General features: G+C 41.3%; 1 protein-coding gene across 4 annotated transcripts in view; it reads left to right on the top strand.

Moving 5' to 3' along the window:
- The window catches only part of galnt1 (UDP-N-acetyl-alpha-D-galactosamine:polypeptide N-acetylgalactosaminyltransferase 1), a 209,668-nt gene extending 188,843 nt beyond the window's left edge, over positions 1-20,825 (top strand). For all 4 annotated transcript variants that reach the window (XM_078538667.1, XM_078538668.1, XM_078538666.1 and 1 more), the window contains 3 exons: positions 4,112-4,210; positions 5,943-6,077; positions 19,407-20,825. In XM_078538667.1, coding sequence (XP_078394793.1) covers positions 4,112-4,210; positions 5,943-6,077; positions 19,407-19,553 — 381 coding nt within the window. In that variant the 3' untranslated portion in view covers positions 19,554-20,825. The remainder of the gene's footprint in view (positions 1-4,111; positions 4,211-5,942; positions 6,078-19,406) is intronic.
- The last annotated feature ends 591 nt before the right edge of the window (positions 20,826-21,416 follow it).

The raw sequence follows: 21,416 nt of genomic DNA on the forward strand, positions 1-21,416 counted from the left end.
CTTCTGTGCCTCTTTTTATATCAATTCCACACTGAAAAAGGTTCCAGAAATATCCCTTGATACACACTAACTATTTCCCACTAATCCAAGAGATTTTCGTCATGCTGTCAGTTTAAGTGAGTGGATTTATGTTACGATAGCATTATCACCGAGATTACAGCAAAATATAATGGGTGTGTAGTGACATTTTCCTTTTTCTTTTATTCATTCGTGAAATGTGGGTGTCAGTGGCTCGGCCAGTGTCTATTGCCCATCCCTAGTTGCCCTTGAGAAGGTGGTGGTGAACTGCCGCCTTGACCGCTGCAGTCCATGTGGTGTAGGTACACCCACAGTGCTGTTAGGGAGGGAGTTCCAGGATTTTGACCCAGCGACAGTGAAGGAACGGAGATATATTTCCAAGTCAGGATGGTGAGTGGCTTGGAGGGGAACTTCCAGGTGATGGAGTTCCCATGTGTCTGTTGCCCTTGCCCTACTAGATGGTAACGGTCTGGGTTTGGAAGGTGCTGCCTAAGGAGACTTGGTGAGTTCCTTCAGTGCATCTTGTAAATAGTACACACTGCTGCCACTGTATGCAGTGGTGGAGGGAGTGAATGTTTGTGGATGTGGTGTCAATCAAGCAGGCTGCTTTGTCCTGGATGGTGTCAACCTTTTTGAGTGTTGTAGGTGCTGCATTCATCCAGACAGGTGGACAGTATTCCATCACACTCCTCGCCTGTGCCTTGTAGATAGTGGACAGGCTTTGGGGAGTCAGGAGGCGAGTTACTCATCACAGGATTCCTGGCTTCTAACCTGCTCTTGTAGCCTCAGTGTTTATATGGCTAGTCAAATTCACTTTCTGGTCAATGGTAACCCCCAGGATGTTGATAGTGTGGGATTCAGTGATGGTAATGCCATTGAATGTCAAAGTGTGATGTTTAGATTCTCTCTTGTTGGAAATGGTCATTGCCTGGCATTTGTGTGACGCAAATGTCACTTGCCACTTATCAGCCCAAGCCTGAATGTTGTCCAGGTCTTGTTGCATTTGGGCACAGACTGCTTCAGTATCTGAGGAGTCGTGAATGATGCTGAATGTTGTGAAATCATCAGCGAACATCCCCACTTCTCACCTTATGATGGAAGGAAGGTCATTGATGGTTGGGCCTTGGACACTACCCTGAGGAACTCCCTGAAGTGATGTCCTGAGACTGAGATGATTGACCTCCAACTCCAAGCAGCGGAGAGTTTCCCCCCTGATTCCTATTGACTCCAGTTTTGCGACCATGTTTCAAGGGCAGTCAGTCTCGCATCACCTCTGGAGTTGAGCTCTTTTGTCCATGTTTGAACCAAGGCTGTAATGAGGTCAAGAGCTGAGTGGCTCTGGTGGAACCAAAACTGAGTGTCAGTATGCAGGTTATTGCTAAGCAAGTGCCACTTGATAGCACTGTTGATGACTCCTTCCACTTTACTTATGATCGAGAGTAGACTGCTGGGGCGGTAACTGGCCGGCTTGGATTTGTCCTGCTTTTTGTGTACAATTTTCCACATAGCCAGGTAGATACCAGTGTTGTTGCTGTTCTGGAACAGCTTGGCTGGGGGCGTGACAAGTTCTAGAGCAAAAGTCTTCAGTACTATTGCTAGAATATTGTCAGGGCCCATAGCCTTTGCAGTATCCAGTGCTTTCAGCTGTTTCTTGATATCACGTGGAGCAAATCAAATTGGCTGAAGACTGGCATCTGTGATGCTTGAGATGTCCAGAGGAGGCCGAGATGGATCATCCACTTCTGGATGAATTTTGTTGCGAATGCTTCAGCCTTATGTTTTGTATTGATGTGCTGGGCTCTCCCCATCATCCAGTGAATTATTTAATTGTCCACCACCATTCACAACTGGATTTGGCAGGGCTGCAGAGCTTAAATCTTATCCATTAGTTGTGGAATCACTTAGCTCTGTCTGTCACTTGCTGCTTATGCTGTTTGGCACGGAAATAGTCCTGTGTTGTAGCTTCACCAGGTTGACACCTCATTTTTAGCTATGCCTGGTGCTGCTCCTGGTATGCCCTCCTGCGCTCTTCATTGAACCAGGATTGATTCCGTCTTGGTGGTAATGGTAGAGTGGGGGATATGTCAGGCCATGAGGTTACAGATTATGGCTGAATACAATTCTGCTGCTGCTGATGGCCCACAGCGTCTCATGGTTGCCCCATCTTGAGTTGCTTGTCTGTTCATTTGGAATGGTGGTAGTGCCACACGAAATGATGGAGGGTATTCTCAATGTGAATACGGGACTTCGTCTCCACAAGGACTGTGTGGTGGTTGCTCCTACCAATACTGTCATGATGCACAGATGCATCTGAGGCAGGCAGGTTAGGGAGGATGAGGTCAAGTATGTTTTTCCCTCTTGTTGGTTCCCTCACCGCCTGCCTCAGACCCAGTCTAGCAGCTATGTCCTTTAGGCTTCGGCCAGCTCAGTCAGTAGTGGTGCTATTGAGCCACTTTTGGTGATGGACATTGAAGTCCCCCACCCAGAGTACATTCTAAACCCTTGCCATCCTCAGTGCTTCCTCCACGTGGTGTTCAACACGGAGGGGTACTGATTCATCAGCTGAGGGGGAGTGGTACGTGGTAATCAGCAGGAGGTTTCCTTGCCCATGTTTGATCTGATGCCATGAGACTTCCTGGGGGCCGGAGTCAATGTTGAGGACTCCCAGGGCAACTCCTTCCCACCTGTATACCACTGTTCTGTCACCTCTGCTGGGTCTGCCGGTGGGACAGGATATGATGATAGTGTCTGGTACATTGTAATGTATGTTTCCGTGAGTATGACTATGTCAGGCCGTGGCTTGACTAGTCTGTGAGACAGCTCTCCCAATTTTGGCACTAGCCCCCAGATGTAAGTAAGAAGGACTTTGCAGTGTCGACAGGGCTAAGTTTCCTGCTGGGTGGTCCATTCTGTTCCATTCCTTTTAGGCTTTTTAGCGGTTTGGCCATTTCAGAGGGCAGTTAAGAGTCAACCACATGGCAGTGGGTCTGGAATCACATGTAGGCAGATTTTCTTCCCTAAAGGGCATTTGTGAACTGGATGGGTTTTTAACGACAATGATTTCATGGTCATCACTAGACTTTTAATTTCAGGTTTTTATTGAATTCAAATTTCACCATCTGCCATGGCGGGATTTGAACCCGGGTCCCCAACGTATTACCCTGGGCCTCTGGATCACTATTACTACACCATCACCTCACCTTCCCCTATTATATCCATCAAAACTATGACATATAGTAGCAGCAGTTAAATACTTTATATTTTCTTACTACACTTTTTCATACTGCAAATCTGCAAATGCTGGAAATCTGACGTAAGATCAGAAGATGTTGGACAACGTTTGTCACCATATCTTCAACAAGGGAAAAAGGCTAACTTTTTGGATTGCTCAACCTTCATACTGCTATCCTTTGCCTTTACAAATTATGATGGACCTGCTGTATATTCGCCATATTAAAAAGATGCTAAAATTTATGATCTGAGAAACGTCATTTAGAACAGTCATAGAAAATTGTCCACAGATTCTAAACTGAAAAATGAAAATGACACTAACTCTTTAAATGTAAACAATTGTAATAGCAATCTTTATTTCTCTTCAATACAGGCTTATACATAGTTTTCTGTTCTCCTTTTTGGCTCCGTACTTATCACTCCATTTCTGAAGACATCAATTCCTTGCTGTGGTTCATCATGAATGCCTTCTGGCACCTTTTCCCAAATTGACTTTGCTCAAATTTGAGCCAAGATAGTGAATTTTGGAAGCTATTTGATCATAGGCTTTACAGCTGAGGTTGATTCTTTCCTCACTCATACACTTTCAGCAGAAGTAATTGAACAGTATTCAGCTGCAGAAATCTTAGCAGTTTGACATTTCCTATCCCAAGGGACTGAGGCCAATTGCAGCAACCCTACCTCCATCCTGACTGAAATCAGCTAGCTTAGCACAGAGCAAGAATCAAACCTAGGACCTTTTCTGTTTGGTATGGATGATATATTGATTGGTTTACCTAGTGGAGTCATTAGGGAAGTGTGCATTTTCAAAAGTATCACCACTGGCTAACTGCAACCTGATTCTTTACCTTGTCTTTTTTAGATCAGAAATGTAGAGACAAATCAATGTCTGGATAATATGGCAAGAAAGGAAAATGAGAAAGTGGGAATATTTAACTGTCATGGTATGGGAGGCAATCAGGTGAGCTGCTGTATGTTTATTTCTGCTTTTCTCTCTTTGCCATCAAATATCAGTATGTAAGATTAGGATGTATTGAGCTGTGAACATCTCCACAATTAGCATTATTGTATGGCCACGCGCAGAGATATTAACTGATTATCACATTTTCTGTCTGCAATGTGGATGCCCTGCAGGATACGGAACTTCATCTAATCATGAGGTAGAGAACGAGTTAGACCAATATTCAAAGAATGGGTTGATTTGAGTAATTGGAAGCCCTTGAAGTTCAATATGTGGCTATTTTATTGGGAAGACAGGTGCTGAACTAGCTGTCCTGCTGAATTGTATTTGACATTGAAAAAGCAAATATTTTCTGAAGCATTGTAATAGGTCATATACTGGGAGAGGCCCTACTTGTAGGTTTAAGTTTCTCTTGCTGATGGATGCACAAATTCAGAAGCTTTTACCACTTTTCTTTGGGACATTTAGTGAACTTGGAAACTTCTCAGCTAATAAAGGAATATATGATATTACAGGTCTGAAAAGACAGGGGGCTGGATTTTGCCGTCAGCGAGCAGGAGGCGGGGCCTGCTCGCTGACACGCAAAATGACGTGGAAACCCCCGACGTCATCCCGCCCCATTTAAATTTTCAGGAAGGCGAAGGCACAGCGAAATCAGTTGAGACCATTGACAGGATAATTAAAACAATTAAAGGGCCTGCCCGTCCAACCTTAAGGTTGGTGGGCAGGCCAGGAGCCCTGGCGGGCATCTGAAAAAACATGAAACCTCACCCACTGGTGGGATGCGGTTTCATGTAAGGTTTAAAAAACTTTAATAAAGTTTTAGTGAAATTTATTAACATGTCCCATCTCGTGTGACATTGTCACATGAGGGGGACATGTTGAGGATTTTTTTATTTTTCTATTTTCAATGTTTGAACAACTTTCAGCGATATCCCTGAGGCAGCTCTTAGCCTCAGGGAGATGTGTGCTCTTTCGTGCGCATGCGCGAAGGAGCGCACTCTCGCATTTGGGGAATCTCTCCCCCGCCCGCACAGGAAACGCATAGCGCTTCCCGCCGGGCGTCACGCTGGGCGGGCCTTAATTTGGTCCACCCACTTAAAATGGCGGCGTGGCCCGTTTCTCTGGCGGGGATCGGCTCCCCGCCCGCCGGAGATTGGGTCGGGCCCGCCCGCCCAGTAGGCAGAAAATTCTGCCCAGGGAATGTGGGAAGAACAGAGTTTGAAAAAATGTACAAGCTAAAATATTAAAACCTGAAGAGTTGATAATTTATAGAACAGAGTAGAACATTCTGTAAACCAATTAAATGCATTGCCAATCAATAAAATGTCACAGGAAAATGTATCTAGAATAAGCCTGTAGTATTGAAACCCATAACATCCATTAACAACCATAGTGCATGATTGTATTAGGAGGATTGGAGTTCATTAAAACTGTCTGCTTCAAGTTTGTTATTTGAACCTATTCAGCTATGGTGTTTGCTTAATCGTAGAATCACATAACTATTACAGCACAGAAGAAGGTCATTTGGCCTGTCATGTCTGTGCCAGCTCTCTAAATGTGCAATTCACCTATTGCCATTTTCCCACCTTCTCCCCTTAAACCTTTTTTATCAATAAAATCAATGAGCTTGATATTTTCTTGAAACATAACTATAAAATGTATTTTTCTATATGCAAGAATTTGAATCTTTATTGTGTTCACAGACTAATCATGTTTCTTCATTCTTTAGGTGTTTTCCTACACCGCAAACAAGGAAATTAGAACTGATGACTTGTGCCTAGATGTGTCCAAACTTAATGGCCCTATCATGATGCTGAAGTGCCATCATCTGAAAGGCAATCAGCTTTGGGAACATGATGCTGTGGTAAGTGCTTTCCGTGAAAACATTAGCTCACAAACAGAATTAAGTTTTGAAATTATTTTTCTTAAGTACTTTGTTAGTTGTACAAAGGCAATGAAACTAATAAGGTTAAACTTAATTTTAAATAAACAAAGTGATTCCACTCACACAGGTTCAGGTAATACATGAATTGAGCCTTTAGCTGAAGAACTGTTGTGCGTGGAAATAGTTTTCACAATCGCTGGAATCACAGAACTTTGGAAAAAGTAGTTTAAATACTTGTTCAAAACAAAAGCAAAATAATTTTGGTCATTCACCTATGATTTAGTACACTATCTCTTGCTTGGAAACTGCTCCTCTCAACTGGCACTGTATTGAAACTGGTCTAGCACTGCAGTAAACTTGTTCTGGCTGCTGCTGCCCTGTCTCCTAAATATAACCTATGCTCTACTTGCTTAGCTTCCATGTTGCTCCCTCACTCACTGGGTCCTGCTCTTACCTGGACATTGGCCATTCTGTACCCTGTTCCACTTCAGTTGCCAGTTCTGAAGAGTTAGAAGTCAAAAAAGGCTACAGGAAAGCTTTAATGGCGAAACTCAGCCCAGCCACTGAACCACCTGGGCATTGTTGCATGTGTTTAAAGATTTCCACAAGGTTCTAGGCTGATCCACTGGCTTCTGCTGCATATTTGCTCATGCTTAGAAGTTTGCTGACACTTGGGCTAAATTTATCTTTACCGTCAGTTTCTGGGCTTTACTCAGCTGCTGCACTGGTTCCCAAGCAGCAGTCTGCTGCTCCACTGGTGTCTTGTACTGAAATCTGCTGCTCCACCAGTTCTCCTGGACTGAGTTCCACTGCACTACTAGCCTCTTGGTTGTGTATCTTTCCTCTGCTGATTTCTGTGTTGGAGCTTGCACAGTGTTTCCTGAGCTTCACTGTATACCTCCAAGGCACCCTTGGATCAAACTTTATTCTTCCACTGGTTCTCTGTGCATCATTTTCTGTACATCCATACTTCCCCTAGATCAAACTCTGTTAGTGTTGGTTCATTCTTTACTCCACCAAGGCTGTTAGATCATTTCCTTAAATCTCTGATATCACTTGGATCAATCATCTCCCCTCCAGTGTATTCTGAACTGGACTTCATTCCTCCACTGTTTGCTGGACTGTGCTTTGTTGCTGCTGGCTCCAAGTTATCCTTCATTCTTCCCACTGGCTACCAATTTGACCACCTCAACCAGATAGATCCTTAGATATTGAACTATTTTCCTGCTCATTCCAACCCCTGTACTAATGATTATTCCTTGTAATGCATACTTGTCTTCCAATTCCATGTAATTTTAAAGCTTCCTTACGTGACAATTCCTGCAAATTATGACCAATACCTTGCACCTGAGGTCTCTGCTCACACCTTTTCCTTTCAGCCATTTCTGAGTCTCACCTTACTCACCCCTCTTCTCCACAACCAGCTTTGTGCCCTTTCACTTCCTTCTTCCTCCAGCACAATGCTTCTTTTGATTAATTCTTCCACTAGATACTATTCTTCAGTCTATTTTCTCTTCTGCTTCATAATTGAATTTTTCTTGAACAAATCCATGCTTACCTCTGAGCCACCTTTGATATTTTGCATGACCTGTAATTCCAATAATATTTTCCTTCTATTTCATCCTGGATTAAGCTCTCTAATCTGGTTTCCATCCACTCACTTATTCATCTGCTCTTAGATCATCAACACCCCTTCTATTTCACTCACCAGAGCATTAATTTGCCTCCCTAACAAGGTCCTTGTCATCTATGACCTCTTTATTTATGAATCTTTTAACATGCAGGCACTGGTAGAAGCCTGAACCTCCCAAGCACCAGACCAATGTCCTCAACGAGATCTCATTACTTCTCTTTTCCCTTACCCTCTACGCAAAAGTTAATTTCCTCATCAAAGGTTTTCTTCAATCTACACTTAAGTTTCCTTCTTATCCGACTTCTTGTCTTCCTATCCTTGGCCATCTCATGTGGTCTATTCTGAAGTCTTGGAATGCAACAACAATTTTACAGTACCTTTAACTTGATAAAACACCCCAAGGCACTTCATAGGAGATTTATAAGGCACAATTTGACACCTAGCAATGTTAGAGCAGACAACCAAGAGCTTGGTGAGAGTTAAATTTTAAGGGGCATTTTAAAGGTGAAGAGAGAGGTAAAGAGAAAGAAAAGTTCAGGGAGGGATTTCCAAAACTTAGGGTCTTAGCAGGTGAAGACATGGCAACCAAAATGCTCAGACTCATTGCTGCACAGAAGAAGGCCATTCGGTCCATTGAGTGCATGCCAGCTCTCTGTAGAGTAATCCAATTAGCCCCATTGCCCCATTCTATCCCCGTAGCCTTGTAAGTTTACTTCCCACAAGTGTCTATGCAATTTCCTTTTGAAATCAAGTTTCCACCACCATATTAACATAGAATTAGGAGCAGGAGTAGGCCATTCAGCCCATCGAGCCTGCTCTGCCATTCAATAAAATCATGCAGATCCAATTGTAACCTCCTACCTATCCCCTTATTTTTCAAGAATCTATCTACCTCTGCCTTTAAAATCTTCAGACACTCTGCTTCCACCGCCTTTTGAGGAAGAGAGTTCCAAAGACTAACAACCCTCTGAGAGAAAAAATTCTCCTCATCTGTCTTAAGTGGGTGACCCCTTATTTTTAAACAGTGACCCCTAGTTCTAGATTCTCCCACAAGATGAAACATTATCTCCACATCTGCCCTTTCAAGACCCGTCAGGATCTTGTATGTTTCAATCAAGCCACCTTTTACTCTTCTAAGTTCCAGTGGATACAAGCATTGCCTGTCCAACCTATCCTCATAAGACAACCCACCCAATCCAGATATTAGTCTAGTAAACCATCTCTGAACTGCTTCTTTCCTTAAATAAGGAGACCAATATTGTACACAGCACTCCAGAAGTCTTAGCTGGAGTGTTGCATCCAGCTCTGAGCGCCACACTTTAGGAAGGATGTGAAGGCATTGGAGAGAGAGTAGAAAAGATTCATGAGAATGGTTCCAGATTTGAGGAACTTCAGTTATGAGGATAGATTGGAGATGTTAAGACTGTTTTCCTTGAAGGAAAGGCGGCTGAGAGAAGGTTTGATAAATGTATTCAAAATTATGAGGGGTCTGGACAGAGTAGATAGGCAGAAACTGTTCCCACTCATGAAAGGAATAGGAATGAGAGGATGCAAATTTAAAGTAATTGGCAAAAGAAGCAAAAGCAATATAAGAAAAGTTTTTCATACAGCGAGTGGTTAAGGTTTGGAATGCACTGCCTGAGATTGTGGTGGACGCAGATTCAATCAAAGCATTCAAAAGGTAATTAGATTGTTATCTGAAAAGGAGACATGTACAGGGTTATGGGGAGAAGGTGGGAGAATAGCTCTAAGTGAATTGCTTATTCAGAGAGGTGGTGCAGACATGATGGGCTGAGTGGCTGCCTTCTGCACTGTAACAATCCTATGATTCTGTATTCTATCTTTATGCCAGTTTTTATCCCAGCTCACACTGACCCTTCTATTCCATGAGCCTCAATTTTGTTAACCAGTCTTTTATGTGATACTTTATCAAATGCTTTCTTAAAATATATATAGACGTCATCCATTGTGTTCCCTTCATCGACGTCTCCTGTTACTTCATCAAAAATTCAATTAGATTAGTCAAGCATGATCTGCTTTTACAAATCTGTGCTGACTCTCCTTAATTAACTCGAACCTCTCCAAACACCTGTTGATTTTTCTGCCTGTTGATTTTTTTTCCCCTGATTATTGTTTCTAAAGCCACTGATATTGAACTGCCCAGCCTGTAGTTACTAGGGTCCCTAGACCTCTCTTGAACAAGGGTGTCACATTTGCTACTTTCCAATCCTCTGGCACCTCCCCCGTAGCTTCACAAGATTGTTATCAGACAAAATCTGACACCTAGTCATATAAGGAGCTATTAGGACAGGTAACCAAAATTTGGTCAAAGAGATAGAGTTTACAGTGTCTTAAAGGAGGAGATAGAGACTGAGAAACTTAGGAATGGGTCAAACATCACTGCAGGAGTTCCTGAGGGAAGTGTCCTCAAGCCAACCTTATTTACTTGTACCATCAATGACTCCCCCCCCACCCCCCACCACCTCCTTCATTATAAGGCTCGGTTTGGGCTTTTTGCTGACAATTCTATAGCATTCAACATTCACAAATCCTGTAATAATGAAATATTCATTGCCACATAAGTGCCAGGCAAAGACCATCTCAAACAAGAGAAAGCCCAGCCCAGCCCTCTGCCCCTGACCTTTAACAGCATTACCATTTCTGAGTCCCTGACCACAACTTCCTCGGGTCATCATTGAACAGAAGCTAAAATATTCCTATGTACATACGAACATACGAATTAGGAGCAGCAGTAGGCCACTCAGTCCCTCAAGCCTGCTCCGCATTCAATAAGATCATGGCTGATCTGAATGTAACCTCAACCCCATATTCCTGCCTACCCCCGATAACCTTTCACCCCTTTCTTAATCAAAGACACTCAACCCTCTGAGAGAAAAAGTTTCTCCTCATCTCTGTCATAAATGAGCAACCTTTTATTTTTAAACAGTGACCCCTAGTTCTCCCACAAGAGGAAGCATCCTCTCTAGAGCCACCCTGTCAAGACCCCTCAGGATCTTGAAGGTTTCAATTAAGTCACCTCTTACACTTCTAAATTCTGGTGGATATAAGCCTAACCTGTCCAGCCTTTCCTCATAAACAACATCTCCCCCCCCACCCCCCAATTCCTGGTACTAGTCTAGTAAACCTTTTCTGAACTGCTTCTAATGCATTTACTTCTTTCTTTAAATGAAGAGACCAGTACTGTACACACTACTCCAGGTGCGGTCTCACCAATGCCCTGTACAATGGAAGCATAACCTCCCTACTTTTGTAATCAATTCTCCTCACAATAAATGATAACATTCTATTAGCTTTCCTAATTACCTGTTGTACCTGCATACTAACCTTTTGTGATTCATGCACTAGGACACCCAGATCCCTCTGAATCTCAAAGCCCTGCAATCTCTCACCATTTAGATAATGAGCTTTTTTATTCTTCCTGCCAAAATGAATGATTTCACATTTGCCCACATTATACTCCATTTGCCAGATATTTGCCTACCCATTTAACCTATTTATGTCACTTTGCAGCCTCCTTACATCCTCTTCACAATTTACTTTCCTGCCTATCTTTGTGTGGTCAGCAAATTTAGCAACCGTTCCTTCGGTCCCTTCATCCCAGTCATTTCTATAAATTGTAAAAAATTGAGGCCCCAGCACTGATCCCTGTGGCACACCACTCATCACTTCCTGCCAACCAGAAAAAGGCCATCTCAAACAAGAGAAGGCCCAGCCTTCTGCCCCTGACCTTTAACAGCATTACCATTTTCTAAGGCCCCGACCATCAACTTCCTCAAGTCATCATTGAACAGAAGCCAAAATGTTCATATGTACATGCGAACATACGAATTAGGAGCAGGAGTAGGCCACTTGGCTCAATAAGATCATGGCTGATCTGAATGTAACCTCAACCCCACATTCCTGCCTACCCCCAATAACCTTTCACCCACTTGTTAATCAAGAATCTACCTAGCTCTGCCTTAAAAATATTCAAAGACTCTGCTTCCACCGCCTTTTGAGGAAGAGAGTTCCAAAGACACTCAACCCTTTGAGAGATAAAATTACTCCTCATCTCTGTCGTAAATGAACAATCCCTTATTTTTAAACAGTGACTCCTAGTTCAAGATTCTCCCACAAGTGGAAGCACCCTCTCTACATCCACCCTGTCAAGACCCGTCAGGATCATAAAGGTTTCAATTAAGTCACCTCTTACCCTTCTAAGTTCTACTAGATACATTTATGGCAACTCTCAGCTTCCAGTAGGCTAGCCAATCTTCTATCCATGCCAATATATTACCCCCTACACAATGAGCTTTTATTTTCTGCACCAACCTTTGATGTGGCACTTTATCAAATGTCTTCTGTAAATCTAAGTACAGTACATCCACCGGTTCCCCTTATCCACAGCACATGTGACTCCTTCAAAGAACTCCAATAAATTGGTTAAACATGATTTCCCTTTTACAAAACCATGTTGTCTCTGCTTAATTGCCTTGAATTTTTTCAAGTGCCCTGCTATAACGTCTTTAATAACATCTTCTAACATTTTCCCTATGACAGATGTTCGGCTAACTGGCCTATGGTTTCCTGCTTTCTGTTTCCCTCCCTTTTTGAATAAAGGAATTATATTTGCTATTTTCCAATCTAATGGAACCTTCCCCGAATCTGAGGAATTTTGGAAAATTAAAAACAGTACATCAACCATCTCACTAGCCACTTCTTTCAAGACCTTAGGGTGAAGTCCATTGGGCCTGGGAATTTGTCAGCCCACAGCCCCAACAACTTACTCAATACCACTTCCATGGTGATTGTAGTTTTCCCGAGTTCCCCCCTCCCTTTCATTTTCTGATTTACAGTCATTTCCGCGATGTTACTCGTGCCCTCCATTGTGAAGACTGAAGCAAAATACTGTTGAATTTATCCGCCATCTCCCTACTTTCCATTATCAATTCCCCAGACGCACTTTCGATAGGACCCACGCTCACTTTGTTAACTTTTTTCTTATTTAAATAGCTATAGAAACTCTTATTATCCATCTTTATATCACTAGCTAGCTTTCTCTCATACTCTAATTTTTCCCTCCTTATTAATCTTTTTGTTATTGTTTGCTGTTCTTTATATTTTTTTCAATCTTCTGACCTGCCACCCGTCAGTATAATTATATGCTTTTTCTTTAAGTTTGATACTGTCTTTAACATTTTTAGTTAAGCACAGATGGTGGGCCCTCCCCTTGGAATTTTTCTTTCTCATTGGAATATGTATATTATGTGTATTCTGAAATATCCCTTTAAATGTCTGCCACTGAACTCCTATTGACAAATCCCTTAGCCTCATTTGCCAGTTCACTTTAGCTAGCTCTGCTTTCATGCCCTCTTAATTGCCCTTATTTAAGCTTAAAATGCTAGTCTTGGACGCGCTTGTTTCCCCTTGAAAATGAATGTTAAATTCAATCATCATATGATCGCTGCTACCTAGGGCTGCCTTCACCAGGAGGTTATAAATTAATCCTATCTCGTTGCTCAATACTAGGTCTAGTATAGCCTGCTCTCTGGTTGGCTCCAGAATGTGCTGTTGTAAGAAACTATCCCGAAAACATTCTATGAACACTATCTTTGCCCATCTTATTTTTCCAGTCTATATGTAGATTAAAATCCCCCATGATTATTGCTGTGCCTTTCTGACAAGCTCCCATTATCTCTTTTCTACTCTGTCCCCTGAAGAAGGGTCATACGGACTCGAAACATTAACTCTGTTTCCATCTCTACAGATGCTGCTAGACCTGCTGAGTTTTCCAGCATTTTTTGTTTTTATTGACTACACCCTTATTGTAAACCAGTCTGACTCTCTTATCCCAAAGATATTGCATCAGGGATGAAGCAAAGGCAGGTAAATGGAGTTAGGCCATGATCTCACTGAAAGAGAGAACAGGCTCAAGGGGCTAAATGGCATACTCCTATTTCTATGTGAATCTCTCTGTATTTAAATTTTTATGAATATTCTCCTACTGGATAAGTTTGCTGGACCACCAAGGGAGCTCTGGATCCAGCCTTGAGGTAATTCTGAACTTCATCTGACTTGTGGTATGCCAGATTAACGTGCTCTCTATGTGAGCCCTTTTGAGGGAAAGTAAGTTGCAAAAATTGGGCCATTGGTTTCCTGACTACCATTAACATTGGAAAAAATACTCCCCTTTTTTATACCCAAGAGTTAATTGAATCAAAAACAAAAATAGCTGGAAAAACTCAGCAAGTCTGACAGCATCTGCGTAGAGGAACATAGTTGACGTTTCGAGTCCGTATGACTCTTCATCAGAGTTAATCGAATCTGTGTGAACCCAGCTCTGTATAAGAATGCTGACTGTAAATGCTGGCCTAATCTAAGATTGCTACCTGTGTAGGTTACTCCATTTTCAGTCATTGATGGCTTGGTAGCATGAATATTTTCTGTGAAATGGTTCAGCTGATAAGTTGTCAACTGTTGCAGTTGTTAAACTCGCTGATTTTATTTCAAATATTAACTTTTGGTTTAATCAGGATGCAAGTGAAATGTATTTTTTGACATAATTATCTACCAGGTGGTGGAAGGCAATCTAGACCTTGGACCTTTTTTCATCTAGCAATTCTTATGTTATGGCCTGGTAAAAGACACTGAGTTTTGACTTAACATCATGTATGAAGTTGGGACGAAAATGAGTTCCTTCCTTCAAGTATAATATTTTCCAAGATTTTACAAACCAGTTTTCTTTGGCTTGGGGCCCTTTAGTGAAAAAAAAATCAATATACATACACACACATGGAATATCCAAAGATTTTAAATATTTTAAGGAGTCTTTTGTAACATGTAAGGTGCAAACTAATCTCAAAAACTGAAACTAAAGTCTGGAATTTGTTAAAACCTAGAATTCCTAGGTATATTCTTGCTCAAAAAGCCTTAAACACGTCGCATGTTTCTATTTTTTGTTCATCTTTTCCTAACAGTATGTAATATTTGTTTGCTCTATGTGTCATTTGTTGTCAGCTCATTTTTATATTCGTTTTCAATCTTTATTTATTTCAATGTATAGTTAAGCCTTTGTAATAATGATGGAATTTTACAGCATAGAAGTAGGCCAGATGTTCCATTGTACTTGTGCTGGCTCTATGAAAGTTAGTCTCAGCTTTGCTCTTTCCCCATGGCACTGCAAATTGTTCCTTTTCAGTCCCCTTTTGAAAGTTACTATTGAACTTGCTTCCATCATCCTTTCAAATAATGTATTTCAGATCGTAACTCTGCATAAAAAATCTCTCCCTCTGGTTCTTTTTTGACAATTATCTTAAAAATCTGTGACCTCTTATCATTGATCTACCTGCCAATAACAGTTTAATCTTGTTTTCTCTATCAAAGATTCTTATAATTTTGAACACCTCTATAAAACCTCCTATTAACCTTCTATCTTAGAGTCATAGAGGTCTACAGCACAGAAAAAGGCCCTTCAGCCCATCGAGTCAAACAAGTACCTGACTATTCTAATCCCATTTTCCAGCACTAGGTCCATAGCCTTGTATGCCATGGCATCGCAAGTGCACATCCAAATACTTCTTAAATGTTATGAGGGCTTCTGCCTCTACCACCCTTTCAGGCAGAGAGTTCCAGATTCCCACCGCCCTCTGGGTGAAAAAATTCTTCCTCACATCCCCTCTAAACTTCCTGCCCTTTGCCTTAAATCTATGCCGTCTGGTTATTGATCCCTCCACCAAGGGGAAAAGTTCCTTCCTGTCTACCCTATCTATGCTCCTCATAATTTTATACGCCTCAATCATGTCCCCCCTCAATCTCCGCTACTCCAGGGAAAATAACCCCAGTCTATCCAATCTCTCCTTAAAACTAAAACTCTCCAGCCCAGGCAACATCTTGTTAAATCTCCTCTGCACTCTCTCTAGTGCAATCACATCCTTCCTATAATACAGATTCCAGAACTGCACACAATACTCTAGCTGTGGCCTAACCATTTTATACAGTTCCAGCATAACCTCCCTGCTCTTATATTCTGTGCCTCGGCTAATAAAGGCAAGTATCCCATATACCTTCTTAACCACCTTATCTACCTGTCCCACTACCTTAAGGGACCGATGGACATGTACACCAAGGTCCCTCTGATCCTCGGTACTTCTAAAAACAATCCCAGCTTCTCTAGACCCTCTACATTCTGAAGTCTGTCACCCCTGATATCGTTCTGGTAAATCTCCTCTGCACTCTCTCCAAGGCCTTGACAGACACAATATTGTAGCTGAGACATAACTGGTGATTTATAATGGTTTAGCATAACCTCCTTGCTTTTGTACTCTATGCCTCTGTTTATAAAGTTGAGGATCCTGCTTTTTAACAGCTCTCATTGTTGAATGCTGCTGTTAAAGTATGCATCTATAAGGTGACACTGAATTGATTAATATCTTTCAACTCAGATGAAGCAAGTGGTTTTGTTGTATGTTGGCCTGGATCTTCCACAAAGTGGCAATCACTGTCAGATTGCTGCTCCCTCCTATTTTGTTGTGCCCAAGCTCTGCTCTGCTCTGCATTTCTGGACTTGTCTTCTGAGGCCAACTCCTTCAGAAATGTGGAGCGTACAAAGAGCTTTGTCATAGCACTGGAGCATTGGTGGGGGGGTATGAGCCACATGCCCTTTTTACACCACTACCTGCCATAAGGTAAGTTTAAATGTCCAGTTTGTATGTTAGTAAATGGATGATTGGATGAATGAGTAAATGGGTACAGTGCCAGATCGATGGGCTGGGTAAGTGGGTCGGCTCAGATTGTGTTGTCAGGTCTGGTTGGGGCAAGGGGGTTGTCCATAGGTGGGGCCTAGTCAGGCCGGGGGTAGAGGGTATAGTCAGGATGTTGGGGGGATGGGGAGGGATAACTGCCCACGTAAGTACACCAGAACTATCCAAAGTCTCTGACACTGACTCCAAGTCGGAGACTTTTTTTGGAAGGTCCCGAGAGCAAGGGCAAGGGAATTGTCCATTGGAAATTCCCACAGAGGTCAGCGCATTGGGGCTTCTGTGGGGTCCCAATACGCATCTTGGGTCATACGTCCAGTCTCCGATGATCCAGAGACTGGAAGATCTGGGTCATTATTACATAATATTCCATTTAGTAACGTAGTCAAGAAATGGAAAGTGAGACTAAAATACTGCAAATGCTGGAAATCTGAAATAAAAACAGAAAATACTCAGCAGATCTGGCAACATTTGCGGGCAGAGAGTGAGAGAGTTAACATTACAGGAACATGACCCTTCATCAGAATTGAGAAAAGTTAGAGATATAATAGGTTTTAAACAAGTGAAAGTAAGGAGGATGAGAAAAAGAACGAAAGGAAAGGTCTGTGATAGGGTGGAAGGCAGGAGAGATTAAATGACAAAGGCTTGTGGGGCATGGCTAAAGTGAGTGATAATGAGACAAGAAACAAAAGATGTGTCTAGAAGAGATGTGAGTGGCAGAATTATGAATATCTGCCATCCAAAAGCGAGAAAAATGAGAGAAATAATAACAAAGTAAAAATGAAACAAAATGGGGTTAGAAGTTACAATTTGAAATTGCCCAACAGAGTAGAATCCAGAAGGTTTGAAGTGCTAAGTGCTTAATTGAAAGATGAGGTGTTAGTCCTTTTGCTTGTATTGAGCTTTATTGGAATGCTGGAGGAGACCGAGGACAGAGACATCAGTTTGGGAGCAAGATGGAGAAATAAAATGATAGGTGATGTTTCCAACCCCCTTGTCACCTCTCCAACTTTGTGACTCTAATAACAAGCATCAATGCATCAGAACATTCATCCTAATCTCTCAGCACTTCTAGACAAGTTCTACTTGCCCCATGAAATTTCATTGTTTGGAGCCCTTTAACTTTGTCTAGCACTTCCATCTCATTTGTAACAAAGTCATTGGATTCAAAGATTTTACTGAGGTTGTCTCTCTTTTTGACAATGGCACATCTTCCTTTGCAGATACTTTGATATATTGCTGAAAAAAGAGACATGTCGAAGCTTTGAAATGGAGCAGTCAAATGAGCTCCCCTTCCTTGACATACTAGGGGGTTCTCTACCACGGTCTACCGGAAGCCTACCTTCACTGGTCAATGTACGCGTTGGGATTCTTACAGTTCCACACACTATAAGATTGGTCTTATCGGCAACCTTATAAATAGGGCCCACACCATTTGCTCACCATGCAAGCCTGATGCTGAAATAGGGCGCATCAAAGGCATCTTGTGGGATAATGGCCACCCTGATCAGATCATTTCACAACTCAAGAAAGGACCTAAAGCCGTCACTTTTGGCCCTGAAAAGTGCCCAGTAAGGTTACCCTGGAAGGGCAAGGTATCTCAAAAATTTGAGCAACAGATGAAGCTAGCTTTTTCACACTGCTACTATGCAGTAGCAACATGAATAGTGTCCGCCATTAACAGCATGATGCCGTCAAGTCAAAAAGATGTTCTACCTATCACACAAATGAGTAATGCAGTACATGAAATTCAGTGCCTGTTTGAAGCTAGGTATGTAGGCTGTACATCCCAAAGACTGGTGGATCGTATCAAACATCATGTCCCAGCCACTGTTTGCAACAGGCAAGGTACAGACCAACTAGTCTGTGCTTGCAAAACTCAAAACACAGTGTCCAACATTGGATGTGATTCTGTGATTGGACAACATTTGCTAAATAATCCTCAATGTGCTAAGAGCTACGCTGACAACCAAAACAAAATAAATGACAGCCATTCATTGATTTATTCTTCAGGGCAATGCCTTGACCAATGATGGTCAAGCTGCCTGGTTTAAATTTCAAACAATGCTTGGCAGTTAACTGGTGCATTTTCCATGGTAATGCCTCTACCAATCAGAGTCCACTTGCCAACCAATCAGCACTCTCTTCTCATACAGCATAAATTGTTGTTTTCCCCTTATATTGGTATTCTTGCGAAGTGTCCTGATGAGTGCAAGTCAGAAAGCTTCGATGTGTCCCTTTTTTCAGCAATACTGAAGTTCTGTATGACCAAACGACTATATGTTTGGATGCTCAGCTATATTTTATCCACATTTCCTTTGCCCCTTGACCACTCACTTACTGTGTTTTTCTAAGATCCTTTTTTCATCATAGTTGAGCTCCTTTCTCTTTCTCCCTGCAAGATTTATCATTTTACTTCATTTCACTTTTAACTTGTTAATCTATTTAAAAGTCATGCTTGTCTGAGTTAGCTAATCTAAGGGATGTTTTTATCATAGGTTGTTAGTATTTTTCATTTAAAGGTGTCCCACTTATCCTCTACTGAGCTATTGATAAACATCTTTTTTTTGATCCATTTGCTTTGGTTATCCCCTCATTTCTTTGAATTGAAAACTTTTATAGTTATATACCTGCTCTTGGTTTTCAATATATCTAAATGCAAGATCATAGCCTCTCAGGGCTTTACAATTTCTGTTTCTTGTATTTTGTCGGGATCATTAATGAATACCAGGTTTAAATGAGCAATGCTTCTCATAGCGTCCTTGAAGCATTTACCAAATCTTATTCTAAACCACTTGAATTTTCCCCTTATATTTTAGGTTGCTTCAAGTCTGTCCATAAATAGCTTGTTTGCACTCACTTTTTTAATCAATTGCAATAGATCTGAGAGTGCTAGCAATTTTTTATTTATTTTTTCAGAAATTGACACTGTTACATGTGAACAGCAACCAGTGCTTGGATAAATCCACAGAGGCAGATAGCCAGGTGCCCACCATGAAAGATTGCAATGGGAGTCGCTCACAACAGTGGATTCTGCGTAACGTCACGCTCCCTGAGGTTTTCTGATGGGTCAGCTCTGAAGATTTAATGGGCTACCTCTGTGCACCTTACTGCTAGATTTGTACTTCAAATGAACTTTTATTTTAGCAGCTAATAGGCTCCTCCTCTGAGCGTGTGGACTCATTTTGAAGGATGTTCAACACAAAGCCTTTTGGTCTTAGAACTACATTCCTTCTTCATGGTTTGAGACTACAGACTCTGGAAAAACTGTGCACACTGATGTTTACATTGTTTCTAACTGATTTAAAAAGGGGAAAGTGGGGCTGACAAGATTGGTTAAATCTCAATGAATGAACTTGCACTGTTCATTAAGCAAATATGGTTTAATCTTTAGGAAATGGTCCCAACATATCACTAGTTTTCTGTGTCAGCAGCATATCATTGTAATTTAATTGCACAATTGTTGTATTTGTCTGAAATCGTGACACAACCCCAAAAAATGCCCAAAATATCTCTGAACGTTTTGGTTTTTCCGTGGTAACCAACATTACATAATATCAGAGCAAGAGTACAATGAATATATATCAAACATTCATTTAAATCACTTTTGTATGAATAAGAATCTATTTAACAGGGACAGAATTCATGAAAAAAATGAATAATACAATTATGATAACTTTAATTTTTGCGTAGATTTTTATACCTCAATGAAGAATTAACCAGTTCTGATTTACAAATTGTGAACATTCTGTTTTGTTTGCATTAGCAATTGTTTCAGTTAACCTTTAATATGGCATAACAGGAAAGTAGAGGCCACTTAGGAAACTGTGCAAACTTGTTTTTTTCTTCAGCTATCTTATTTTGTATCATTTTTCTCTTTCGTAATTTCTCACCCTGATCTTGCAGATGGTTGAATCTTGTTCTTTTTGGCTCCTTCCCAAATTATCCTCCAAGAACTGCTGCTATGAACCAGTCAAGGAGCATTTCGCTAACCAGCTTCTGAAAGATAGTGAATAAATGTTTCTGTATAGTTTGGCTTTGTATTCTCAATGAATAATGCATTTGCTCATAATGTTAGGAATGTGTGTGGCCTAGGTTCTCTTGGATGTAGATTTTCTTTTTTTTTTTCCTTTTTATATATTTTGTTTTATAAAACCAATTAAATTCACTATAATAAATGCTCATTCATCATTTGGACTGAGTTGCAGCTGGAGTTTTTACAGGAAGAAGTCTTCACTCCGTCCATATACCAGCTTGCCACTCCATCATTTGCATAATTACACTAGATTCTGTGAAATACTGGTGATTGCTTTTTTCCTAATAAAATTTTGAAAATGGTTCAGTCGTGTGTTGCTACCTATCCATTTCAGAGAGCAATAAAATATCCAATTTATACAAGTCCGGTGTTAACTTTATTTTGGGCTTCTTTTCCTCTGCTTTTTTTTTCCTCCTTTCCTGAAAGCACCAAGCATTCTTTGGGTATTGTTCTGTGGATTCCAGCTGTCTACCAGTACCAAGACAAAAGTAAAATACTGCAGATGCTGGAAATACTCAACAGGTCAGGCATCATCTGTGGGGAGAGAGTTACTGTTTCAGGTTGATGACCTCTCATCAGACCTTCCAGTACCAACCTTCCGTATCCATTTTTCATGTAAACACCTCAAGTGAGTGTTGTCATGCCATTTGACCATGGAAAGTGTCATGGTCAAGACCAAGTCTGTTCTTGCTTAGCCATACATTCAAAATATTCCAGCAGGCAATCACTAAAAGTCATTCAGATTTCCTTCGTCCTTAACTCTGGCATTGAAGGCAATTGTAACACCTCAGTTGCCAATCCAGTTAACTCTGCACAGACTGGAAATTGAACTGGGGCTCTTAATAAGCCTATGCATTTCAATCTCTTGCAACATTTGAATTCTGTCATGCTAT

Source organism: Cetorhinus maximus, chromosome 3, assembly GCF_964194155.1.
Source record: "Cetorhinus maximus chromosome 3, sCetMax3.hap1.1, whole genome shotgun sequence".
NCBI lineage: Eukaryota > Metazoa > Chordata > Chondrichthyes > Lamniformes > Cetorhinidae > Cetorhinus > Cetorhinus maximus.